Consider the following 27,479-nt stretch of genomic DNA (forward strand, 5'->3'; position numbering starts at 1 on the left):
GAAAATCGGTTCCGCTCGGCAGGAAGCCAGAAATTGATTTATACAGTATAGCATGAGACAGCTGTATATATAGTCTACAACTATGTGAGCTGGCCGATGCCCATCCAGTGCACTAGTAATCTACAACCTATTCGCTTCATTTCGGGACTCCCTTTTAAGTCTTTTCATCGGCAACTCTCTCCAGCCCTGTATTTCGTCTACGGTGTAGATGTAGTGCTCTCTGTTGGCTCGTTAACTATTGTTGTCTGTTCACGCGTTGCTAACTTATCTCTTTTTTTTTCCCTTTATATTACAACACGGGGAATGGTGAGGGCGCGGGAGAGAGCCACGTTCGAGGCCAGTCGAGGCTGAGTTCTCCCTGCCGGGAAACGTGATGTATTCAAAACAATAGACATGCACTAGTATTAGCAGTGAAAATGGAAAGGAAAGGGAGCGAGGAAGAAAAAAAAAATAAAGGGGGGAAAAGCAACAACATCATTATTAACCGAATGAAAAATCAGCTTAACATCTATAAAAGAACAAAAGAAATATACCGGTAGGCCAGCTTGGGGAGTCCGACCAAAGTGGGAGGAAGAAATAATGAAAGCGGGCAGGCGCATATAGTCAAAATAATAAAATAGGGAAGCCGCTGCACCAAACTATCTTTTTTCTTTTCCTTCTTACATTATACTGGTGGTGGTGGTGCTACCGCTATCAACATAAGCCAGCGCTTTTTCATCAGAAGGATAGTAATAACGAACTGTGAGAGGTTGTTTTTTTTCCTTGTGTGTTTGTGTACTCCCCTCCGTCTGCTTTAGATTCTGTGCAAATGTAATACTTTGCCACGCCCTCTGGCTTTTTCTTTTTTTTTTTCTTCTTCTTCTTCTGGTCATGTGCGATATTGTATGGAATGAAAAAGTGAACTTAATTACGTTTTCCTGCGAGAAAATAAGGAGAGAAACCCGCCGGCTTCGTTTATTACCGCAGCAGCTGAACGTTAGCTGAGAGGAGAGCCTCTATGTGCGCGCCAGATGTCTTCTGTACCATTTTTGTTCTTTCATTTTTCGTAATCGCTCATTTTTACTCTTTTCTCTTTTGCTCGGTTTTATTGCGTCATATTCTGTTGGAATGGTGCGTCTGCTTTGGAAGCTCCTGTGCAATACGTGATGGGCTCGACTATTGGATGCAACTACAGCTCGGTTGTATTTCTATTCCTGTGATGCATTAGTTTGACAAAAAGGAGGAAGCTTTGTCTGGGGACTATGGGGGACTATGAGGATGTAAACAATGCAATTGGAAGGAATAAGGAATGAGGAAGAGAATCCTTCTCAACAGGAAAGGCATCGCCTGGATATTTCCAGGCGTAAGTAACCGAGGCGATAATAAACAACAACACAAATAAAGTAACAATAGTCGCAACTATTAATGGCCCAAAATCGTTTTCTATGAATATATTTGCGGGGGATGAATGTCTTTCGGGGGGCAATTGGGCAACAAACTTTTTTTTTAAATGGCCCATTTCTCATGGAAGAAGGTTTGTCCAAGCCGTGTCCCCGTTTAGTCTCTCTCTCTCTCGAATCCTCCCATAACGTGTAGACATGAAACAATGTGAAAAGCATATACTGTGTTATTTCCATCTTAAAAAAAAAAAAGTTGATATAAAAAAAGTCGAGTAGAATTTTCATGCACATCGTCTCTTTTTTGGAGGGCCATCGATAAACAAAAGAAACAGTATAATGTGACGTGTACGTCTCTGCTGTTTGGGGAAAAAAAAAAAAAAACGGTTCCTATCGCGAGTCTCTTTGATTCTCTATTTGTCTTTTTCCCTTAGCTTTTCCATTTCGCTCCGTCTTTTTCATTTTTTGTTTTCCTCCCTCCATTTCTTGTTTGGTTGTTTACAGAGAAAACTCTTTGACTCGTCAGCATCTCAGATAAAGACAATAAGCAGCTTGAAAAATTGCAGAAAAAACGGGAATTAAATCGGATCGGTCGTCCGGCCAATTTCTCTCCCTTTTTTCTTTTCTTTTTTCTTTTTTTCGTGAGTCGACTCTTATGTCTTTCTTTGTTGTGTTTCTGTGGCATGACTCGCAAAGTACATACTGCTGTATGCGTCCATTTCATGCGGTGAGTCGTCTAACCGACTTTTTGATGAGTTGCCATGTGTACCTATACAGCAGTGGTATCCGGTTATATTATATAACATAGTCGGGCGCATAGACAAAGAGGATCTTATTTGTAAGTAGCAAACAGAATATTCTTCGTACCAGGCAAAAGTGAAGATCCCAGAGTTGATGAATCTCTCTTCTTCGTGATTTTTTTATGATTTATTTTTCGTAAGTCTTTTTTCTTTTTTTTGCTACTTTCCTGCCTTTGATCCTGGGCCGTCATGAATAATGCACGCAGACACAAAAGTTGTGCATAGAGTAATAATCAAGTGCGTGCGCATCTTTTTCTTTGTCCGTGTCCGTCAGTGAATAACTTTTTCGACTGTTGTGAAGAAGTTGGGGAATGCAAAACCGTGGGGAGAAGGAAGAAGTACAAAATCAAATGGGGAACATACATACCATTGGCAACCCGACACGAAATGTATAGAGGTGGAAGAAGGGAGGGCGATGGCATGGCGTACTCTACAGCGCGAGGCACATCCAGGCTGTGGTTGGATTGCCCCATTTGCATAAGGGCTCGACCTTTTCTGCCGACAAAGGGGAAGCGCAACGGTCGATGGAGTGTAGCAGTTTGAATATGGAAATATCGGTGGGTGTGGGGGGTGCCGGTCTGAGCGTTTTCACGCCATCAACAAATCGACTTTGCTCCATCCAAACAGCGCTTTGCATCCTCGTAAATACTAAGCCAACCACTTGGTCTATTTGAGCGCAAGACACAAGGAACTTTGGTTGCCTCGATGGCTTCTTTGTCCTAGCTCTCCCCCTCCTGTTATATCTTCGGACGCGCTCAATTTACCCTGACAGTTTTGAAAGATGGCCAAGCGCGATGAGGCGCGCGCGCCGGCCCCAGTGATTTCATTCCTTCTCCAACCTCTTGGGCGATTGCTTTCTACAACATGAAAACACGAAACCCCCTTAGTTGCCTGATGATTTCATCGGGGAGGTTTTTCTCCCTTTTTACTTTTTTTCCCCTTAGTTTTCTCCATTACGCAGACAATTGTACATTTTCCCTCGTCATTTTTACGCCTTTCGGCTGCTCTCGAATATATGTGTATGCATCTTTCTGCCTTGTCTATGCGCAGGCAAAGGTAATTAGATTGCCCCCGCGAGGGTATAGGACGATCCCGCGGGTTTTGACTTGTATCTACATGCACGGCAGACGGGAATGAAGAGTCTCTTTCTATCGCTGCATATATTTGCCGGGTTTGAGCCGACTTGCCGTCATTTCTCCAGCGACAAATCGTCGAGCTTTTCACTCTCTCCAGTACTATATATATGTATGTCTATATGGAGAATATGTGTGTGTGTGTTTGTGCATGTCTGTGCCCAGCCATCTGCCTCTATCTGGCTGGCCATTAGGTTCTAAGGAGACTGTGTCCGTGAGACTATGGCAGTGACGCAGTGCCGAGCGATCCTGTTCAGAGCTTCTTTCTTGTCTTTTCTTTTTCTGCTCTTGCTCTTGCTCTTGCTCTTCTTCTTTTTTTCTTTTTTTGCCCGTCTGAATCTGTGCAGCCTCTTGACACAGCCAAGCTCTCCTACTACGAGCGAATAAAAGCGGATGGAAGGCCCGGGATACTGTATGCGTCGGTCGTGTGCTCTACGACTATCTCTCTGATGCCAGCTGCTGCCTAGCTCTCTCGAATTTGTTTTCTATTCAAGTACATGACCAGAGGCAAGATGCAAATCCTCCGCTATAGCTGCTCTTTTGCGCTACTCCTTTCCATCTTTGCTTCGCATCTTTTCAATGAGAAACCTCCTACCCTCCTCTCGCCTTTTGAGTTTTCTGAGCTCTTTGGGCTCGGCCTGGAAAGTGCCGGGTCTTCTATCTCTATGACAGCGATGAATTCTCTTTCTCCGTGTGTTATCTACGTGCATGCATAACACGGCGTACGCACACGCCCAAGGTGGAAACGCCGCTCTTGATATCTTTACTTAACTAACAAGCCAGGAGCAGCAGGTCTATATCTATTTCATCTACGTGCATATATGGTGCACTCTGTTTGGACGCCAATGTCTCCCTACGCGTTCATATTACATGTCATTCTTGTAGTCGTAGTAAGTAGGGGAAAAGGCCGAGTGCATCACCTGCTTCTTTCTTATTGCACTCGCCGTACAAATCCATCCAGCGATTTTCTTTTTCTTTTTGGGGGCCAAGGAAACACGTCACTTGAATAGTGGGATAGCCCTGTATCCATGCTCTGGGGCTCATAATACCTGGATGTAATGTAGGAGTGGCCCCTAAATGAATGGGGCGCTCCTCTTATTACCGTCATGGCCGCCGGCGAGACGTGTCTAAATGTATATAGACGGCGGTTGACGATAGCACTCGCGCGATGGTTTGCAATAATCAGCTCACCAGAGTGATGATAATAACGACGAGAGTTGATTACAAGATCGGATGCAATTCTAAGACTGAATCTAGTAGGTCTTGGCTCGTGTTTGCGCCCAGCGATTGAGAATGCGGTTCTTTGTCGAGAGACGGAGAGATTCTATAATCTATCTAGATCTTGGATGAAATAGACTGCACCATCGATTAGTCTGATTATAGTAGCCACTTTCCTCCTATACCTCCCTTTGGTTTCCGTCCGTCCCCCCTTCATTTCCTTTCGTGCGTGAGATAATTAGCGAAGAGAGTGGAGAGAGCTCGGTAAACAGGACGAAATGCGGAGTGACTATTGCTGGCCAGAGAGAGAGAGAGATGTTGGTCGGTGGGTATTGTTTTCGGAGCATCGGCCGCTGCTGCAGTATACGTGCGGCTGCTTGCATTTGACTGTATATCTAACTAGCGTTAATATCCAACGAGAACTGTCAGCAGCAGTTGGGCGTGGAAATGGAAGCGCTATTACTACTACTACTACTACTAGTCTGATACTAGGTTACTACGCCACACATTGTAATGCGGCCATTACTGCACGTACTCTGCAACAGAAACTAAGGGGAGGAAAAAAGGCGGCGGCGGAGAAGAAGATACAGAATAAAAAATAAGTCGAGAAACAACAAACGGTCGAAATCGATTGGTTGGGAGCTATATAGCCTCGCGGCTTGCCCTAGCGAGGGAGGGTTTATTTCGCTTATCTTATGTATTCGACTCGCGTTGGCCTCTCTCTCTCTCTCGTCTTCTTCTCCTCTTCTTCCGGGCTTTGCCAAGAAGACGATTTGTGGGCTACCATAATTCACGGTCTTGGCGCTCTGCTCGCCTGGCTGTTTTTCACGAGAGCCAAGCCGAGAGAGAGAGATAGAAAGACAGTTGGAAAAGACACGGATGGCTTGGCGGCAGATAGTAGCAACTATAGACAGTTGGGGCGAGAGAGAGAGAGAGAGAGAGAGAGGAAGGAAGACGATGGTGATGTTGGTGGAAATTTTGTGGCGAAATGGCGCATAGAGTCATCAACGCTCGCCTTCTTCCTTGATTAAATCCTCGGCCCAACACCACCACCCAGTTCCCCATACATAAAAGACGTTCAACGACGGCCGTTTCGCGCCAATGGATGATACAGACAGTCGGCAACAAACACAGCTAGCTCGAAAGCGGCTAGGAAAAAAAGAGGCAGTCGGCCAAAAGTTCATCAACAAGGTCAATGATTTTCCGGCCGTTCCAAAACGGCCGTCATTTCTCCCGCAGTTCGTTGGGTTCTGCCCGGCATTTCCTCCGAATTGACTTTAACACACCATCAATATCTCAAGTTACGTAACGCCACGTCTGGTTGCCCCATTTTTCTTTTTTTTCTTTCTTTCTTTCTTGTTCGTAATATTCGATTGCTCTGTGCATTTTGAATTGGATGGCGATTGGCAAGATGTAGATAAATGACGCCGGTAAAAGCGACTGAAGGGGGGGGGGGGGACAAAGAAGGGAGGACGACGAAATCGATTCGGTTATTCAAAAACTGGCGACAGTGCGCGCTCTGTCCGTCTATTGTGAAAGGAACAAACGATATTCATCCATCTTTTGAAACAGGAAGGAAACGCACTCAAACACACACACATAGCAAATAATAAAAAAAAGTGGGCTAGAAAAAGGGTCGCAAAAGAAAGAGGCGAATAAGGAGAGACGACGACGGAGACGAACGGCATAGAGAATGCGAAGCGAATTGATCCTTTGGTGCATCCACCACCACTACTACCACCACTAGCAAAGCACCGTCGTGTGTGTGTGTGTGTGCCATTCGTTGGGGATTCTATATATCTGTGGCCAACCCTGCACTGCTCTTTAGTTCGTTCAACCGTGTTAGCAGCACTTGGGGAACTCTAGCCTCCCCACTTCTTCTTAGCCCAGAGCCCGAGAGATGGATGGACTTGGAACGACGATCCGTCTCTTGCCTTTCTCTCCCGCTCCCTTTTCTCTCTGTGCTGTTGCTACAACCCTGTTTTTCATCAGTTATATTAACTAAACGCGCGTACCAACATCCAGCAGCAGCATCGCCGTCGAGATAAATGGCGCTCTCTCGGTGGGTGTGCTGTGCGCATTTCTTTTTACTACTCGGGGATTTCCCCCACAAAGAAATGTTGTAAGAATGAAGAGTCGGAACCGGCCTATCCGTCGCGATCGCCCTTCTTCTTCTTTCCTTTTTCGCCTTTTTTTTTCTTCTTTCTTCTTCTCTTTTCGTTTCCTTTTTATTTTCATTCCGGGCCGCCATCATCATCTTTTCTTAGCATCCATCCGTCAGTTCTGTTTGTGTATAATGGAAGGGAATTGTTAACCCTCCATCAACAATGGAAAGAAAAGGGAATCTAAGGCAACGAGGATCTTGTGGTAATGTAATGTCTGTCTATACTATGTATAGCACAGTCAAATGGCAAGAGTCAAGTTGTCGAGCCTCTGCTGTGGCTGGATCGGTCCTTCCGGATTGCCGTGCGGCCTCAAAAGCCTATACAAGTGTACAGCTGCTGCTGCTGCTGCTGTCTGTGTGTGTAGTCTCTATAGTGTGGTGGTGGGATGAGCTTTTGAGTTTAGACGGGCGGTGGGAGGTTTTGAAGGGTGGATGATGCCAGCAAAGAAGCCGAGAGCACTAAATCTCGAGAGGACGACGATTCAATTACAAGTGACGTATTGGGTTCGTGATGGACGGACCCAACGTTGATTAGTTCATTCTGCTCTATATACCAATAGAAAGCAGAGTTCCATCTCTTTGGTAACTTCCTTGTTCTCTATCTGTAGATCTATCTGTAATTGTATAGAAGAAACCCGGACTGTCGATTCAACAGTACACCTCGCACTCACGGTCATTGCTGTCGCATACAGGCCAACCTCACTCAGCTCAAAGAGAGTCAAACACTTGAAAAAGTGTCTTCATTCACGGCGACCGTCTCATTGACCCGACTGGGGGTGGGGGAGCTTTTGATGGTGATGAGCTTCTATTTTGGGCCAGTCTATACGTACGTACGTACAGACTCAGCGTACTGACGGCAGCAGACGGGTCGGATGCAAGCCGAGCCGGGAAGGTGCTGGAGCAAGGAGAAATGAGCTAATCAAGAGATGTGAGAGGCAGCCATCAGTCGAGGTTTCGTTCGTCGTTGATGGTTTTTCATCCGAGGAAACCTCATCGCCCTTTTCTTTTTTTTTCTCTCTCTCTCTCTCTCTCCTTCTTCTTCTTTTTCTTCTTTCTATTGTTATACTCCTCCTCCGTGGCTGGTTGGGTACGACACCAACGACCGACTTAATAATCCCGGCTGTAAAGAAGCTATATCAAAGCGGCTCTTTCTTTATTTCTCCTTTTCGCACACTCAATCTTTCTTTATCTTTTTCCTTCATTCCCTACTCGAGCCTCAGGTCCTTGTATATTCTTTTTTCTCTTCTTCTTCTACTTCTTCTTGTCGTTGTACGTCGGCCAGTTACGAGAGTCGTCGTCTCCTTGCGCGCACACGTAATTCCGAGTTTTGACGATGTGCCGAGACATAGAACGCGCCGAATGCCGACATAGTTTATGAGCGCCAAATAAGCCCGTGTTGCTGCGTTTGATTGGATTCTGAAAGGCAAAAAGAGAATAATAGACCAGAACAATACCCATCTAGAGAGAGAGAGAAAGAGATAAAGCTGGGCAGCGACGGCGTCCAAACTATATGAGAATCAGTCGAATGTTCACTTTTTGGTCGCCCATTGGATAAAGATGTTTGGCAGAAGGAAGGTGATGGGAATCAGCTCGGAATCACTAATTCACTAAGTGCTCTTACGTGTTACGCGCTGGGTGCGTCATGGTCGCACTGGAGCCGGTGGTTATACGGAAATACGACCAAAGTTTTTCATCTCTTCTTTTTATTTTTGTCCGCTCCTTTTTAGTTTTTTGTTTGATATTTTGTTTTGTTTGTTGTCGTTGTTGTTGCCTGGGATAGTTTTACCTCCCAGCGACTTGTGTAACGGCGTCACCGTCATTGACGAACAGTCGACTAACTTTTGCCCTGATGTGCGTCGAGGCTGTTAGGGCGCGGCCCCGAAAATGGGCGAAATAATACCATCAAATACTATACGGTAGGAAAGAGCTCGCAGGCCAAAGTCAGGCATCGCCGTGTCCTTGGAATACGGGAGAGGCTCCCGTCAGCCATCGTTCGTTCGATCGATCGCTGTGCTACGTACGTATAGAGAGAGCACAGTGTGTAGTAACTACTCGCCATATCAGGCGGCAGAGAGAGAGAAAGGAGAGACTGAAAGGAGAATGACGGAACAAAAGAGAAAGGAGAATAAACAGATATATGGAAGGAAGAAGAAGAAGAAGAAGAAGATGGACCACAATAACTATAAACAAAAAAACAAACGCCCATCAGGCCGCCAGCCCTGTTGTTGCTCTGCCTCTGCTGCTGCTGCTGCTGCTGCTGTTGTTCAATCTAGCGCAAATGACATATACTACACACACTATATATGCTGTGTACGCTCGAGATTTTCCCCGTAAAGAGAAGTAGATGATGCGAGCTGACAGGAGCTTTAAGAAGAAACGCGAGAATGAGACTGACTTGGAAACTTGAGGGTTGGAGACTCTGTGAAAGAGTTGCGTCAGAGAAAGAAAACGATACACTGTAATGGGTATCGAACGTTGTCGCCCCTAATGGACAACTAAGGGCAACACGAAATGTAAGGATACAAGATGGAGGGGGGTTTTCCATTCCTTCATCATTTGGTCGTTTTCCCACCTTTCGGCGACGCGTTAAAGCATCCGCCCTCCCTTTTAAAAAAGGACGCGACGACGTCGTCAATTTCCCGTTGAATAATGAACGTTGGCAGCTATTCGTCTCTCTCTTTCATTCTCGAAACCCTTTTAGATGGTCACTGGATTTGGAAGGAAGGACCAAAAAAATAGAATAAGCAAACATATGAATTGTCATAAGAAAACGAAGAATACAATATGGAATGAATTTTTCAATTCAGACTGTGAATGAATAAATCATATAGACACAGAGAAAAGAGGCCAGATCCATACAGTCTGTGGGCTTCCATCTATTTCCCTTTCGTTTTTGTAATTTTTTTTTTTTTTTTTTCGGTACATGTATGTTTTTTTGTTTTCTTCCTCTTTATTTCCGGGAGTTTTCTTTCGTGAAATCCTTTTGTCTCCAACGAACCGACCGCAACAACTTGTGTTTCGTTTTTTCGTCCCCCCGTTTTTTATTGCGATGATTGGCAGGTCTTTGGTTTGACATTTTGGAGGGTCTTTGGGTTCTTTTAAGTTTCTTGCCCGTTCCGCAGTCTTGGCTCTCTGAATGATGGCGATTGTTACGATCAAAACTGTAGCGCTCGCCGAGTTACTAGCGTTTCATCTTTGCAGTCGATTTGAATCGGAAAACCAGTCCGACAAATATTGTGGTTTACCCAAAAGAAACAAGACACTGTGACTGCTGCGTTCGAGTTTTATTTTTTGAGTCTATTTTTTTTTTTTTTTTTTTTTTCTTGACGGAGGAAAAAGAATAGAAAAAGAAAAACAACCCCGTTGGTTGGCTGTTGACTGGAAATGGAACGAAACTAAACGGTCCAATTCCTGTAACGCAGTTTCTGTTTTAAAGGTTATTACCCAGCGGAATCAAAAGGAAAAGTGCGTGAGAATTGTTTTGAAGTGAAAGTAAACAAAATTTTATCCTCGTTTTCCTTCTTCTTACTATCTTACTTCACGACGTGCTATTCTTTTTTTTTGCCTCTTATTTTTTTTACTGAAGAGGCGTTTGTATATACAACTGAATTTGTTCTCTATTTCGGATTAAGAATCTCGCCCTCAAATAGTTTTTTTCCGCCCAATCATGTCTAAATAAATCTATTTCTCTCTTTAAGTTGAACTATATACTAATATAAATTTGCAGTATATACATAAACAAGTTTACAAGTGAGTTGAGTGTGTGTGTGTATGTATGTATCCAGCTGCAGTCGGCGACGAAAATCCGCCGATCCCGATTTCGGCGCGCCTACACCGACGCCGCCTCTGAAACGCTGACTCCCGGCAGCTCGACGGCAGCGGCCGGTCAAGTCTTGGCCACCAGTGCAGTCGTTCCAACCGTCTCCATCACGGTGCGAGTGCTCTTGTTGCCACACACACACACAAATAACAAAAAAAAAAATAAATTATAATTGCCCTCCCCCGAAAAAAAAAACACGAAAGACACACACGTTCGATCCTTACTACCTTCCTCTTTTGTGTTTGGTCGTTTTTCCTTCCAATATTTGAGTAGTTCGTTCCTCCTCTTTTCCCTTTCGACTGCCATTACGGCGGTACACTCCACCTATTACCTCCACCAGCTCGGTAGTACTTTTCCGACTACATCGGTCGAATAGATTCGTGTCTGTGTGCAGCGTGTGTGTGTGTGTAGTCGACCGGCATTGTTGACATGTAGACGAATTCGTTGGACAAGACACACACACACACACCCAAAAAGTAAAAAGAAAGCGGAATGTTTTTCTTTTGCTTCTGCGATGGATCGTTATCGATAGATTGGTGCATTTCCCTTCCCCCTCTTATTATTTCTCTTGTTATTTCCTGACTTTTATTTACACAAAGTAAAAAACACTCCGCTGGTTGGTTGAGCCGAGCACACGACACACACACTCTTTATTATAGAGTCTTTTGACACAAACTCGACAGTCGACATACACGCACTTCGCACTCATCACAACTCACTTTATCACCTTTTGCAGCAGCAACAGCAGCATCGTTTTGTTGTGTTTTGTTTTCTCTCCGTATATGTTCTCGAGTTGTTTCTTTTTTTTAACCCCCCCCCCCCCCCCACACACACACATCGGGGGCCTCCTGTCACAGCAAACGCAATAAGCTATATAACAGCGACTTTGTACGGCACAGACGAACTTCTATCCGTCCCGTTTTTTTTCTCACAAGTTTGCAATCCTCTAGACATGATAGTGTTGTTTTCTTAGTGTTGTTGTTGTGTTGTTATCATCACCCACCCGCCTTTTTCCATTGGCTGCAACTGATTGATATCGATGTCGACATTGAAAACTAACTCTTTTCACCACCTTGTTCCTCCTTCTTTACTCTTCCGCTTTTGACTCTTTTCGCTTCCGTTTTCATTCCATCTCGTCGAGTTTCCGACGTGATGACAGACGACAAACGCACGGAATCAATTTGCAGCTTGTTTCTCCATTTTTCTTTTTTTTTTGAGAGGGGGTGGATTTTTCTTGCGTAGAATGCAAGTAGGCGAAGACAAGTTGTTTTATCAAAAAAGTTACGAGTCATTTCCCTTCATGTCAACAGTTAAGCGAAGAAAATGAAATTTTCGGGGGAAAGGGAACGACGGAGACGTCACGGGCAAAGCAAATTTACTAAAGGGTTGTGCGTACAGTGACGTATATTGTTAGCCCATCTAATAATATACCTTTGGAAAACATACAGACGGACGGACGAACGAATTCGTCTTTCTCTTCTCTCTTTTTCTAAACTCTAGGCGCACCGTCTGTCCCGTTATCCGTCGTCCGTCTGTTGAACGAAGAGAGAAGGCGCCAGGGTTGACTTGTTCGTGTGATTTTGGAGATGGAAAGAGAGAGAGAGAGAGAGAGAGAGAGAACATTGAGACTTGTTGGGGCAGGACTTAAAGCGTCCCGAGCCGGTGCATAACAAACAATTATTAATAGACCCTCTCCCATCTCTCGACGGTGCCCGGTTCGTCCTCCGGTTAGTCGTAACACATGCGGACCCATGCAGTGCATCTGTCCTCTCTTCTCGTCTTAAAAAACCGAAAAAAAGTTTTATTTTTTTAGAAAAGGATAGAGAGGGTAGACTATTTTGTAGATACCCGTCATAAGCTGTATATAGTCATCCGTCGAGAAAAGGAAAGATACCAAAACACTACAGTCAAGTAGCCGTTCCCCGCCCAGCGCCTTTTTATTTTCCTGGTCGTTTTACAGTTCACCGAAATTTCGTTTAAAAGCTCGACCTTTTCCTCGCTATATTTTCTCCCCAATAACTTAATTCTTTTCCTTGAAAGAGGTTGTTTGAAGAAGAAGAAAAAGAAGGAGAGAAAATACCACGAAAGCTCTTGAAAAACCGCTGATTGTCCCGAACCGCGGGCGTGTGAATCGAACCAGACTTGGAAAAGTGATGGGGAGGCTGACGCTGGCGGGTTATTATTGTCCTTAATTCAGTGGGGAACCAAAGGGATGGAGTTTTTTCTGGCTAACCGTAAGACGGTATAGGCCCTACCGCGGGGAAGATCTTTTGATCCACTTCGAGTCGGTTAGTGTCTTGACGTTACGCAATAAGTATATATACTATATACAGATCACGTCCGTACGGCTGTCTTTTCCTTTTGAAAAAAAAAAAAACAAAACAAAAAAGTCGTCAGTCTACAGTAGAGTCGAATTCGATCAAGTCAAACTACTACGTACGTCGTCGCATATATTTAAAAGGCTAGAAGACGCCCCGGAATCTCATTCTCTCTTCGTTCCATCGTCGGCATGACCCGTGTCGGACGACCGGTTCAAAAGCTGCTATCCACGGAAGCGTAGAATTAACCTCGAATCTGCCCAGGATTTCATACGTGTGTCGTCGGTTGTTTGGTTTAGTTGACTTTGTTTCGCTTTGCTCTGTCACCTGCATGACGGAAGATTCTGGACGGTTACTGGTCCGCTTTCGATTACAACATTTTTGTCTCTAATGTGTTTAGTTGTCGAGTCTTCGCCTTCCTTGTCGCATGTATACGTATTCGCGGTTGACTCTCACACGTAACCATACAACCTTTGAAAGAACCAATTGAAAAAAAAAGAAAACTTGATTACAATTGTAAGTGACTTATTGCAGCAAGTCTTTTGCTAGATCTATTTAAATTTTGTCTTGCAAACGTACATGTATTTGATTTCAATTACTCTTTGAATTGAAAAGATGCAAAAGACTTGGGCGAATGTCACGTACGATTCGAATTGTGTTTTGGGTCGAACGCGTCAACTGCCTGCCACTTTGCTTTTCTAAAAGAAACATCGTTAACTGAGATTATTAATTAACCATTTTCTTTCTTTCTTTTTTTGTTTGCCGTCGTCCTTTTGTTTTGGGGTTGTTGAAACAGTTGCGGAAACCGGTGTCCACACTGTCGATACCTTCTTCCATGAAAGCCACCGGTGGCAGCAGAAATGACGGCAACGAAGAGGCCACGACGGCGTTGGTCAGTGTCCACTCAGAGTACCCGCGCTACACTGAAGACCGGTGCCAGCTGCAGCAGCAACAGCAGCAGCAGCAGCAGCTGGTCGGTGTTGTCGGCGGAGGCGGCGGAGGGGGAAACGGGAGCGGCGTTAAATCCAGCGCTCTGGGAGGCATCAGCATCGCCACGACGGGCTCGATTGGCGGAGCAGCCGGAAGCGCTGCATCCGGCGGCGGACAGGTCATGGCCGCTTCGTCCTCAACCGGCGGAGGAATGGGTGTCACGCCACTGGCCATGGGCAAGAACCGGCCCAACGTCGGCTATCGACTTGGCCGGCGGAAAGCGCTGTTCGAGAAACGCAAACGGATCAGCGATTACGCACTCGTCATCGGCATGTTCGGTATCATCATCATGGTCATCGAGAACGAGCTGGCCAGCGCCGGCGTCTACACCAAAGTAAGGACAAACACCAAGGCTCTTTTTCATTCTTTTGCGTATTTGTGGAAAGCAAATTCCTTTCTTCACGCTAATTGGCCGTCGTCTGGCAGCCGTTCAAACATGCCACTGCATTTGACGTGGCTCGAAATATTTCTCGTGAAAGACGAGAATTTCAACTCTTGTCATTTCACAGTTCGTCATCCTTGCCCGTCTTTTCTTTCCCTTGGAATTTTGGTCCCCCCAAAAAACTTTTCTTTTTTTCTAATTTTGTCGTTTTCTTTCTCGTTCTGTTTGGGATGGGCTTTCGTTTTGGTCGTTTAATCCTTTGCCGAGAATAACTTTACGACTGGCCGTCTCGGATGTGTCGTCGAAACGATTCGCCCATTGCGTTGCCCATTTTCGTTTTCTGCCGCCCATTGGGTTGATTGTCTAACGACACGAAATGTTACATCCCTCACAGTCTAGTATTTCGTTTCCTTTCTTTTGTTTTGGTTTCGCTCTTTCTGGTTTATATTGGCCTTCCATTTTCATCTTAAACTAATTAAGTTCGTGTATCTAGACAGTCACATCACACAGTGGGGAAAGCCTACGCAGTTAGACGATGATGAATTGATTACCGAGTTTCATGTGTATCATTCATTTTATTTCTTCTATATGTATTCTCTCTCCTATTTGTATTTCTTTTCTTTTGTAGGCATCATTTTACTCGACCGCCTTGAAAACGTTGATATCAGTCTCGACGGTGATTCTCTTGGGTTTGATAGTAGCCTACCACGCCTTAGAAGTCCAGGTACGTGACTCTGATTTGTTTTCCCACAAAGTTGGGGGTCCGGTTCCACTTCGTTTTGGCTTGAAATTATTTGGAAATATTCCGTTTCACTTATCTCGGCAATCCCGTTTTGCGGAGGTTTCTCCCTCCATGCGTGTCTATTTACAGTAGGACATGCATTACTGGCTAGGGTCCGTTCCAATCAATATCTTCGTTTCCAGCAAACACACACAGTACACACACAGGGAGCAAGCATCTCTCTATTGCCATCATTCCACCTTATTCGCTCTCTTCTCTATCTCTCTCGGAGGCTTAGTTCTGAAGGATAAGTGAGATTGGGCCATGGACTAGGCCATCATTCCCAAGCGTCAAAACGACCGCTTCGTTTCTCTACTTCCTCTTTGTTGCTCTCTCTCTCTCGCTCCAGCTCTGTCTGCTACCGCTTATTCCGAACAAACGTCCCCTGACGCGGGCGAGGAAGCTCCTCCGGACTTGCAATGAATACTGCAATCATTCCGACCAACATGCGAAGCTGAAACGCACCGAATCTAACCAAAGCACAAAGCGGCAGCAGCAGCAGCAGCGGCGGAGCGAAGTCTAGTCAAGTGGGGAATAAGAGTCTAGAGAGGAGAGGAGATCAGATCGATGAGGAAGCCAACACTTCCCGTCTCGATAGATGTATTGCACACACACTCTCCCGAGCACAAACACAAACAAAATTGACCTACAGCTCTCTCTCTCTTTCTCTCTCTTTTTACTAAGACTTTTTGTATTTTTCTTTTGTCTTTGTTCCTTTCATCTTTATTGTCCGTAGTTTGTGCAGTGCATTCCGTTCGTCGCCGTTTCTCCGTCCTTAATAATCTAGTAGAATGATGGCAAATATATGTTGTGCAGTGCAGTACATAACCATATGTTTAGCGAGATTTCGTAACATTCGGAATGTCTCAGCTGCTGCTGCTACTTCTTTTCCGAGCGTCTCTCTGGCAGCCGATTTATAGTAAATGAACGACATGGAACTACTCGAGAGAGATTCCTGCTGGGTCGGGAGGTAGTCGACGACGACAGTCTTTGGTGCCATTAACTTGGGTCGTAATAGGTTGCCGCTATATTTAGTCTTCTAAATATAGCGCTGGGATAGATCAAGTTTTTAGTGCAGCATGGTCGAGCGAGAGACAAAACAGAATTATAGGGCGTAGGCGGATGTTATATGGCTATTATAGGTCGTGAGTAAAAGATCATTGCTTTTCATGGTAGTTGCCATAGTTTCGTTTTTCTACAAGTGCACGACTACACGGACGTGACTGGACTAGGAAATGGGCAGTGAGCAGCTAGCGACAGCAGCAGCGTCGGGCGGAGTTGTTCATTTGTCAACCAGCCATCAACAGTATAGAGAGACACACGTGCAGTTAAACATAGCGCGTGTGTGGGGCTATTCTGTGTAGGGCTATTCTGTGACGACGGCATTAGAGACGAAATGTTGGCGCCCGCGCACTCTGGACCCAATTTCGAGTGTGCACAATAGTTGGGCCGGAGCACACAATCCATCTATCCATCCACCCACCGCCCGTTCGTCGACCCCGCGCTCGCTCTCTCGAGACTCCCAACTCGGCAGGGGTCGTAAATCATCGATATTTACTGTGTAGCATCTCCTGATTTATCCGTACTTTCTCTGGCTGGCACTTGTATTTTCACCGATTGATCATCATTTCTTTTATACGGCGAACAATGATGTCTCCCAGGCTTTTGATGCAGCTCAATGTCGGCTGTCGTGTCTTATTTTATTAGTCAAGTTCCATCATTACGGCCCCGCTCGTTTTCCTTTTGTCCGTTCTCCTTTTTTGGCAAGGGTTTGAGCCAAGAATTTTCCTTTGAAAAACGTGACAGCTAATGGCGTTTATTTGATTGTGTCTATTGTGTGTGCGCCTTTTGTCGTATCGAAACGACCGGTCCGGTCCTCCACGTGCAGTTATTCCTGATTGACAACTGTGCGGACGATTGGAGGATCGCCATGACGTGGCAGCGGATGAGCCAGATCAGTTTTGAGCTGCTCATCTGCGCCGTTCACCCCATTCCCGGCGAGCATTACTTTTTGTGGACGACCAAGTTGGCCAACCACGGCGGCGTCATCGGATCCAAATGGGTGCCCGTCGACGTTGCACTCAGTCTGCCCATGTTCCTACGACTCTACCTCATCTGCCGAGTCATGCTTCTTCACAGGTGAGGATCCTTTAGTCCCCCCCCCCCTCTCCGTTTTGTCTGCTGGCGTCACTCGTGTCCGTGGTGCACGTCACTGGGCGTGACATTTCCTTCGCCATGAACGATTCATTCGATTTTCAGGAGACACACACGGACACGACAACAAAACAAGAAGCAATTTTCGTTTGTCGTTATCGTTGGGTGCAGTAGAGAGAGAGAGAAGATGGAGGTATCGATCTGATGGATAATCTTTGACATGGTTTTTTTGTTTTCTCTCTGCTCTCTCCGTCGTCGGATGGATTTTGTTGATTAGTAAACTATTTACGGACGCATCGTCGAGATCGATCGGAGCTCTCAACCGCATCAACTTCAACACGCGATTCGTCCTGAAAACGCTGATGACCATTTGTCCAGGCACCGTCCTTCTCGTCTTCATGGTGTCGCTGTGGATCATCGCCAGCTGGACTCTGCGTCAGTGCGAACGGTACACATTATAGACTGAGAATCGCATTAGTTTCACTTGATTTTACGTAAGCAACGGCAATGAATTTCATTCCGGGCGACGTGGCAGGTATCACGACGAGGAGCACGCCAATCTGCTCAACACCATGTGGCTGATTGCCATCACGTTTCTGAGCGTCGGCTACGGCGACATTGTGCCCAACACGTACTGCGGACGCGGTATCGCCGTCACGACTGGCATCATGGTGAGTACTTTCTACTCCGTGCTCGTATCCCAATCAACCCTTTGTCCACCCAGCCAAAAAAGAGTTGATTGAGGATTGATCCAATGTTGAAGGGTGCTGGCTGCACGGCGTTGCTCGTTGCTGTCGTCTCGAGGAAATTGGAGCTGACGCGGGCCGAGAAACACGTCCACAATTTCATGATGGACACCCAACTCACCAAGCGGGTAAGAATGCCGGCCGGCCGGCCAACAACTTCTTTTTTTCTCTGTTGAACATATAAGAACCCGATACGATCCAATCGACCGTCCAAGTCTCTGTCCGCGTCACGAAAATGATGGCCAGCACAACCGGACGACCCGACAAGGGATGTCGGATCGGATTCGATCATTTCTCATTTCTTCTTACTTATTTTGTTTTGTTTTGTCTGTTTTGTTTTTTCTTATCTCTCTTTTCCATTTCGGCTATTTCCGTCCCTGGACTTTGCAGTTGAAGAACGCGGCGGCCAATGTCCTGCGAGAGACGTGGCTAATCTACAAGCACACGAAACTGGTGAAGCGCGTCAATCCCGGCCGAGTACGCACGCACCAACGCAAGTTTCTGCTGGCCATCTACTCACTTCGAAAGGTCAAGATGGATCAGCGAAAGCTTATGGACAACGCCAACACCATCACCGATATGGCCAAGGTACCGGATTTGACTCCTTTTTACTTTTTTTTAACGTGCGGCGGATGTGTCACGTCTTGGTTCAGTTTCGATCAGTTGCGGATCTATTTTCCTCGACATTCGATCCGCCGACTGACGACAAGCGATCGGATGAGATTCGGGTGTTTGTTTCCTTTTTTTTTTTTGACTTTTTGACTTTTTGATTCTTGCCAGTCAAAGTGGAGTAGAATCCGCCGATAAAATGAGAAACTCGGCAAACAAGAAGAAAACAAATAGCGTAGCCGTGCATTTATGCAGTCAAATTTTTGTGACTCCTTTTTACTTCTAACAAATCCTCTTAGATAAACAGTGCCAGATATTTCTTCCCGGGTACTGGTGGGGGGTCGTGATTTGTATCGGGAAGAAAGAACGTTTGTGATGCTCGGCAGTCAAGTTCTTTTTCTTTTCCACCCGAGATTGATCCGGGTTTAGTTTTGCCATCACTGTCTGTGATGTCTGTGCATTGTCGAGGGCGATATTGTACTACTGCACATGTACAACTGGTATAATATTTTTGTGTGTCACTTTGTGGAATAACCCACTGTGCGTGATTACATCACATCCGAACCGGAATAGCAAATGACTTTCAAGTCTATTCTGCTATTATTTGCCTTTCAGTCTTTCTTTTTTTATCTGACGTGGTGGCTTGGTTGGTTTTGCGGGATTTCGTCCTTCTTATTATTCTCTTTGTTGGTTTCAAAGAGAAGAAGAAGAAGGAGGAATGTAGACTATGTTTAGACTGTTTGTGGTGAATATCCCATAGAAAGTTGAAGAGGCGGACGAAAGGCCATCCTTCTCGCATCCTGTTGTGCACATACAGTAGCATTAGCTCTGCTTACGGTCGTTCATGGCTAGAAAAGGAGGGCGAATGTACAAGGAAAAGTATTATTTGGCTTATTTTCTTTCTCCATTTTTTTCTTTTATTTTCCCCTCCCTTTTTTCCGCTGCGGTCCCGAACGTCCGCGATCGTCTTATATATAGCGGCGGCATATGTGGAAACGGAAGCCGGGAATCGAGAGGGATTACCGGAGCATTTGATGGATGAACGGCTATGAGACGGCATGCGAAGCGATGACGTCAATCAATAACCATATAGACGTAAGACTAGATTGACGTGAATAAATACATATAGGCACTACAATAAAAGACTGTTGAAGGTTGTGAGTTGGAGAAGCCGGCCCAGATGTCAAAGCTTTTCTCTGACTGCCGCCGTCTCTTTCCTTTTGAGATGGTTTCCGTTATTACGGACAATCATCCTATGGGATGATTGCGCGCATTTGATCCCCGTTCTTGCCCTTTTGTCATCGGAGGGACTAAAGAGCTTTTCTATTTTTTCCCTCTACTCAGCTGTTCTGTTCTGCCAGCGATCTGGTAGTAGTAGTGGTTACCGTCTTCTCATGCAGCGTGATCACGAAATACTACTATGCGTCTCTCAATTCAAACTCTCCTATTTCTCTCTCTCTCTCTCGGCTGCCCCAAGTGGCTTTGCGTCTTGGCTCATTTGGCTGCCGCCTCCACCGCTGTTCTGCCACCGCCTCTGCCACCCCCAACCGGGGCCCAGGGTCCCCAAACCATCAAAGCCGCTTCCTTTGCAGCTTTATACAATGTGATGCGATGCTCCGATCCTATCTCGGGTTTCCCCGTTCTGATTCCACTCAACTATTGACATTTTAACGTTGGCCAATAGGGACAGAGCGCAAAGCATGTTAAGGCTAGAAGAAAGAAAGAAAGAAGGAAGATGGGAGAGAGAGGAGGAAATGGAGAAAGAAAGAAAACGGAGAAAGTAAGAAACACAGATGAAAGAACGGAAGCAGCGGGAAAGAAGAACAGAAGACCGCCATCGTTTCAGCGAGGCGAAAAAAAAAGAAAAATAAAAGCGAAGGAAAGATTTGAAATAGAAAATGTTATGGCTGCGCTATCGTCATTTTTATAACGAAATTGTGGCGGGGATTTCGAATCCAAATGGGGAAAAAATGAAATCCTACTAACCGAAACATTTATTCCTCCCTGAAAACATCCGACACTTATACGTTTTCTTTTCTTCTTTTTCTTGTCTTCTTTTTCTTATGGCGATAATTGCGCGTGCAGACTCAAAACACGGTTTACGAAATCGTTTCTGAGATGAACACCCGACAAGACGTGATGGAGGAGCGCTTGAGCACGCTGGAAGAGAAGCTGACTCTTCTGCAAGAGACTCTGGAAGCCCTACCGGAAGCAATCTCGCGCTACCTGCCCGCTATGATCAACAATCAGCCGTCGGGAGGCGGCAGCGGCTGGACGCAGCCGCCACAGACGGAGAACAACGGCACCGAGTTACAACGACGACAACAATTTCTACACCCCGAATCGACCTATGGCAGCATCGGCAGTGGTGGTGGTGGTGGTGGTGGCGCTAATAATTCGTCTGGTGGGGGAGGAGTCACGCACTCGAGATCCTCTCCCGGAACGTGGACGGCCACTTCTCCCGCGGGAGCAGCAGCGTCCACATCAGCGGCCCTGCCCGTACCTGCGCAACCACCTCAGCCACCGCCGCTGCCATCCAAGCCCAAACTCAGTTAACTCTCATCTGAGCTAGATCCTTAATTACCTACATCTCTTTTTCTCGCCGAAAAAGAAAAGAAAAATTAAAAGGAAAAATCTTTTCTTTTCCCTCCTTTAATCCAAATTCTTTCTTATACATATTAAGATATACATATATAAAAAGTATACATATTATTATCATTAACTACATGACGAAAATGAGATTTTTGCAAATTTTTAAATAACAAAACGAAAACCACAAGTTGTTTTTTAAATGATGATCCGGCAAATGTTGCGAGAGCATCTATTCACGTTTTCTCCCTTGCAAAACATTTTCAATTGTACTTTTCTCTCCCCTCGGTTACAAGCAGTTCGATCAGTTACAAATTGAAAGGGAAACATTATTTTACACAAAGCAAATGAATGAAAGAAAGAAAGAAAAGGACGATGATGGCCTGGTGATTCCGGTGTTTGAACTGAACGCGGGATTCTTCGTCTTTAAGTCTGCTGATTTCATTTGTTTTTCATTCAAAAATGTCGAGTCTCTTTTATGTTTCAAGTGGTGTCACCATTGAGATTCTTCTTTTGTTGTGAGACTTGAAAAGAATCTTTTGTCCTATAGATAGATAAAAATTGTATTTTCTTTTTTTTTTTTCTAAAGAAAAGAACCTAAACTTCTCTTTCATCTGCTCGACTCTTTCTATAGTGTGACATGAATGGACCGGATGTGCCCGGTGCGCATCCTCACGATCGAATAATTTTGAATAGGTATACAAGTTATATAATTAATCCCGTACACACCGTTATCGAACATACTTACAAATTATATTGAACAAATATATAATGTTTCTATGCTCTCAGTTGTGTCCCATGTATGTACAATAACGAACAAGAGGGGATAGAAAGAAAAAAAGGGAAACGGTTGAGTTTGGAAAATGAAACTCAGCGACGGTTTTTCGACTCCTCGATCTCCCACTTAAAAAAAAAATTCGATTCAATTTCATTTCAGTTTATTGTCTTGAATTCTATTCGACCATCCAGTGATGATATCGCATCTTGTTGTGGTCGTGTCTGTTTTCATTCTCTCTCTCTCTCTCTTTCACTCTATCTTTCTCCAGCTGTATTGTTACATGATGAATTCTATAATTTTTAAGTTTCCCGCCGTTATATCTAGTCCTTTCTGATCTTTAAACAAACAAAAAAAAATCTTCGTTTTCTTTTTGGGCGGTTATTTTTTTCGTGAAAAACTGGAAACGACATTCGCATATGGCCTGAGGATTGAAATGCAAATTCAAGAGTTGATTTTCTTTGTATCATCATCACCTGCCATGTATACTGTTGATTTTATAAAACAATATGAATACCTTGTCGTTCGCTGTGTTTTGTTCAGCCGGCGGATTTTGGTATTCAATCAAAACTGAGTTTTTAAAAAGTACTGGATAAAACACAACCGATTTCTTTAAAGGGAAAATAACGAACAAAAGATTCAGCAATGATTTTCTTTTGAGATGACGTCTTTGAATGACTCATGGTTTGCTAATCGATCCGGATCATGTTTGCTGGAGACTTTATTTTCTTTCTAAATATTGGATTTGTAATGAAACGTGATCACTCGCCCAAGAGAGAGAGAAAAAAAGAAAGTGAAACAGCACACGGAATTTTCAATTGCTCAGCGTCTTGGTAATCTCGCGAAAAATCAAGACAAGAAAAAACTGAATCCGTAACAAGTGGCAGCGAAATAATTGCAAAATCCGTTTGGTATTTTTGCCTCCGAGATGGATGCATTATTGATTCATCGCAGCTCTTGTTTGGCTTAGTCCGAGTCCGAGAGAGATTATAAGTTGTTTTTGGGGGGGTTGATTCCTTGGGCCAGAGGGTTGCATCAAATGAACGTCATCCCCGCAGTAATTTAAAGAGAAGAAAGAAAAAAAGGGGCCAAAAAGAAATGAGGGCAAATAGAATGGAGCAAGATGAGATATAGACATAGACAGATCGAGAGGAGAGAGACGTGCAATTTGATCCACTTGATCTCATTTTCGAGCCTCGCCATTTGCTGTGGCTCTCACGTGAAAGGGCTGGCAGGGCTTATTGCATCTCTCTCCCGTACTCGGCGCTCGAATCATCTCAACTGACGAAAAGGTCAACGAATAACTTCGTTGTTAACTCGTTCCGTCTCTTTCAACCGAAAAGGAAGAAAGTGCAGCCGTTGCAACAAACACAGTTTTGGTGACGGGAATTGTGAATGCTCCGTCGCTTCATCTAGGACAGAGAGAGAATACTAGCAACAACAACAAAAAGTTCAAAATACCCCCCCCAAAAAAATCACGAAATCCAGGCGTGAAAGGGACAGGGTGTTCCTCGGGTATTCTAAAGGAAGTGAGGCTGAAAGCGAGGCTGAAAGGCAAAAGTTGTTCCCGCCGTTTCCTCTCTCTCCATGTGTCAACGTTTGAAATCACTGGCGTGTGCACTCACGGATCCGTTTTTATTGTGTCCAAAAAGTTGCACCTCGTGACTTTTTTTTTCAGTGCCACCGGAAAGTCAGCATATCTTCTTTTTTTTCCTTTCCACACGTCGTCAGCTGTATAGGAGGGTCTCTCATCTAACAGTGGATTGGTAGGTTACGCCCGCTGTCGGTATCTTTCGTTAGATTGGCTTCGGTACTATTACTCCGTGTCGCCTGGCTTCTCGGTACTGTTCAAAGACGGAAGAGATCGGGTACCGGGGTGGGCTATACTTTCTTTCATGGATGTTGAACATCATCATCATCATCAGAGACGTCGTCGTTTTCTCTCACTCTATTCTCTCATACTGCCTTTTTGCTTTTTGCTCGCCTATTGATAGAATAAAACCCAGACATATCAAACGGAATGCTTGAATAGAGACAGAGAAAATTCGACTTGCATACACTATTCGGGAACTGTTCCAAAAACCTTATCGATTGTAACAGGCAGATGGAAACTATGGAAGACAGGGAGGAAAAAAAGGCAGAATGAAATGAGACTCGCTATATACTGCGCTCTTGAACCCAACAAAACGATAGGCCATAGTTTAGACGTTTTTGTCTGCAAAGTTGGCTATAAATTCCATCCGGTTCCAGTAATAGCCTCTATACGCCTCTGGCAGCAGCAGCAGCTTGATGCTGTTCTGCTGGGCCTTGCGCGTAGGAGATAATGCGACAGTTTCTCTCTCGTCTCGTTAAATATAAGAAAAAGACCAAAAAGGAAGATTTTTTTTTTCCTCAACTTTCAAGTAAGTGTTCCGTCGACTCGAGTACAGTTTCTCCTGTGATGTCGTTTGTCCTTTCATCTCGACCTCCCTCTCAACCAAACGACCGTGCTGCACGTGAAGTTGCACTACTCACTGGAACGAAACAATTATACGGTAGCTACTATTCCGTTTTCTATTTTTTGCTTCTACTCGACTTCTACGATGCCTCTTGCGGGCGGAATATAATAATGATGTGGTCAGCATCGCCCCCCCCCCCCCCATGTACTACCAGCTAGTACGTCGGAAAACCTGCTGTAGTGGGCACTCTTATATACTTTATATGGGCCGGGGCTGCAGCTTTCGTATTGTGCGGATGTGGTACTATGTATTTAAGCGGTGATGAGCCAACACAATCCCCCGACGAGCTAAAAAGGATCTCGCCGACTGGAATGGAACGCAGAGAGAGATCCTTTTTGGAGGAAAACAAAAAAATTAACGAAACAAAAAACGTGATAGAGTGGGGTTGCTCTAGCGCAAACAAGTATACAGTCAAATAATATGAACTCGTAATACCCGGTAGCAGTAGAGCCTACCACCACCCGCACGTTGCCTTGGATAACCACTGCAGCGTCTGCCGGGCAGTCGGAGATATCCAGGAGTAATTCTGAGAGCGGCACCCAAGGCGGAAGAAGTAGCCAGGGGTATGTTAGTGATGGCCTCCTCCTATACAAAGGACACGAAATTGAATCAGGCCCAGATGCAATTGCAGGCCTCCGGGAGTTGGGAAGGAAGAAAAAAAAAAAAAAAGAAAAGAAAAGGGAGTCGAGGCTAAAAAGAAAAGCAATGAGACTTATTGCAGAGGCAGCAACCAGAAGAGAGCTAGAGAGAATAAGAAAGTCCTGCATGGGCAACGAGAGAGACAGTCGATGCGGGACTCTAAACAGAGCGCAACTACATGGTCGAGCCGGAATTGCATTTCATCGTCAGAATTTCGAGGAGGGGGAGCAGATAGCTAGCTAGCTCTACGCTTTAGAGCGTTGAAAGTCTTTCTTTACCACAGTCACGTCGTCTGAAACCAATCAAGTTACCGATGCCGCAAAAGAATACCAGGAGAATATAACAGCGGCGGGGGCAACCGCCTATGCTGGAAGACGCGGGGAACGGTGGTCGCGGGATTCGTGAAGCATAAAGTGTGTCGGGGAAAACGTGCTCGAATAATACTTTACTTCTTTGTTTGCAACACTCGTCTTCATCATAAAACGACTTTGGGCGAAGGGATCGAAACATGGAGGTCTCTTATAGCAGAGGGATCTAACCGAATAGACGGGCGCTAGACTCGATCCTTGTATTCACGCGGCTCCACTTGAGCCAGATGCAGCAGCAACTCGGCGTGTCTCGAGATCCTCGAGAGAAAATGTGTAAGCTGACAATCAAACACTGTATGATGATGAACGGGATTCATTAGTGCACGAATCAGCAATTTGTACCCGCACTGTGTGTCCCCACTATTATAAAACCCCGTGATGGTAAAGGGATCATAACAGATAATGGTATCAACGGGTATCAAATAATTGCCCCGCGGATCTTTCATATTATTTATACAATTAAGCATCCGGCAAGCTGGCACGCAATAATCCAGCAATTATTGTAAAAGTATTCCTTTGTTTGTTTTTTTCTGCGGTCATTTCTATGTTTGGTTTTCGGAGGCTGCCAATACTCTCAGGGCCAGAAAAGGAAATTATCCGCCGGCTCAAAGTTGAGAATCGTCAGCACTTGCTACTGGGATCATCCGTCAACGACTCGTCAGTCGCCTGCACTTGGCCCAGTCAGTTCCCACAGCAGCAGCAGCAGCAGCAGCGAGAGTACAGTCCGATGTAGTTGTGATATGTGCGCTATTTTGTTTTCTCTCATCCATCCAGCGTGTAGTTGGCACTCTGACAGGCGACGTTATTTCGGCGTGCGGATGATGATTCCCATTTCGTTGACGGAGATCCAGCCCGAGGGATCTATATACGCCCATTTCGTTGGTTCGTGTTGTTTTCCTCTGGCTGATGGAATGACTATAGGATAACATCCAAACAACTTTAAGACAGTATACCTGGAGTTGCTGTCTAAGTCTAAGCGGCTAAGATTTTTTCGTTTGTTTGTTTGTTTTTTGGCAAATCAAGCTCAAAACATCTACCATGGAATTCTAGGTTGACTTGGATACTTTTCTTTGATATAATCATGACATCACTAAGACGTTGTTGGAACGACAGACGATCCTTTCACATAGTAAAAAATGGAGTGAAAAGCAGCAGTCGACTTGGCCGGCTGCTGTCTCAGCGCATACCACAACTTAGGCATGAATATGGATGATGTGTAGCCTAAGCCAAAAAAAAAAAGGAAAAGGGAAAAGAAAACCCTCAGCTACTCAGTGCTACTCGTTATGTGTACATATAAGCCGCATCAGAGAAGCTCATGCAGATGTTACATCCCACCTCATTTTTTGTTTCAGATGTTTGGGAATGCTGTTGCTTTCGCAGAATGAATTGCATCTCTGCAGCCGGATCGAATTCTATTGCCGAGATCTCGAACTATAAGCCTCGGAATTTGTGTACAGAAGCGTAAAATCGTCCCTTTAATAAGATACGGAGACCAAGTTTGAATTGTGAATAGAAATCAGTTCAAATATTCAATGAATACTGGATTACTAGTCATTAAAGGAAATTCGTAAAAGCGGGCCCCTTTTAAAGAAATGAATTTGCTCCGGACGAGTATTTTTGAATGCAATGAGTCTGTGCAGTTTGAACCCATTAGTTTATTATCTGCCGTTTTATAGGCGGGGCGCTTGTTCGCCTCCGGATGAACGGCTGCTCTCGTGTGTCTTTGTTGCGTCACTCACTGCGTATTTTTGGGTAAACTTGCGCATGCAAAACGTGCGTCTGAGAATTAGGTACATTGATTGCCGTGCTTTTAGTTATTTCACTCCCGTTGTAAACAGATTAGATTTGTACGGCAAATTTCTTAACCTAACGAACCGTGGCTTGATCGATGTTTGGCTTGCACTAAACGGAGTAAACGAAAGGGTAGATTGTATTATTATGTGAGACGATTCTGTAGATCCATTCAGACTTGGGGCCATCCAATTCTTCGAGCTAAACTTGTAGCCACTCGTGTTGCCGAGAGGGTTTGTTAAATCTTTTCCATATTATGTTTTTCCTCTCCAGTTGGGAAACGTAAAAGAAGAAATCAATAAAAGTTCAGGAATTGCTCTAGACAACC

General features: G+C 44.9%; 1 protein-coding gene across 9 annotated transcripts in view; it reads left to right on the forward strand.

Moving 5' to 3' along the window:
• The window catches only part of LOC124343136 (small conductance calcium-activated potassium channel protein-like), a 54,119-nt gene extending 31,737 nt beyond the window's left edge, over positions 1-22,382 (forward strand). For 5 of the 9 annotated variants that reach the window (XM_046796296.1, XM_046796298.1, XM_046796295.1 and 2 more), the window contains 9 exons: positions 10,477-10,623; positions 13,626-14,153; positions 14,830-14,925; positions 16,871-17,121; positions 17,414-17,584; positions 17,672-17,807; positions 17,897-18,010; positions 18,273-18,470; positions 20,577-22,382. In XM_046796296.1, coding sequence (XP_046652252.1) covers positions 10,477-10,623; positions 13,626-14,153; positions 14,830-14,925; positions 16,871-17,121; positions 17,414-17,584; positions 17,672-17,807; positions 17,897-18,010; positions 18,273-18,470; positions 20,577-21,047 — 2,112 coding nt within the window. In that variant the 3' untranslated portion in view covers positions 21,048-22,382. The remainder of the gene's footprint in view (positions 1-10,476; positions 10,624-13,625; positions 14,154-14,829; positions 14,926-16,870; positions 17,122-17,413; positions 17,585-17,671; positions 17,808-17,896; positions 18,011-18,272; positions 18,471-20,576) is intronic. The other 4 variants (XM_046796302.1, XM_046796303.1, XM_046796300.1 and 1 more) reach the window with 3 other exon arrangements.
• Positions 22,383-27,479: the final 5,097 nt, after the last annotated feature.

This window comes from Daphnia pulicaria, chromosome 6 (genome assembly GCF_021234035.1).
Source record: "Daphnia pulicaria isolate SC F1-1A chromosome 6, SC_F0-13Bv2, whole genome shotgun sequence".
In the NCBI taxonomy this organism is placed as follows: domain Eukaryota; kingdom Metazoa; phylum Arthropoda; class Branchiopoda; order Diplostraca; family Daphniidae; genus Daphnia; species Daphnia pulicaria.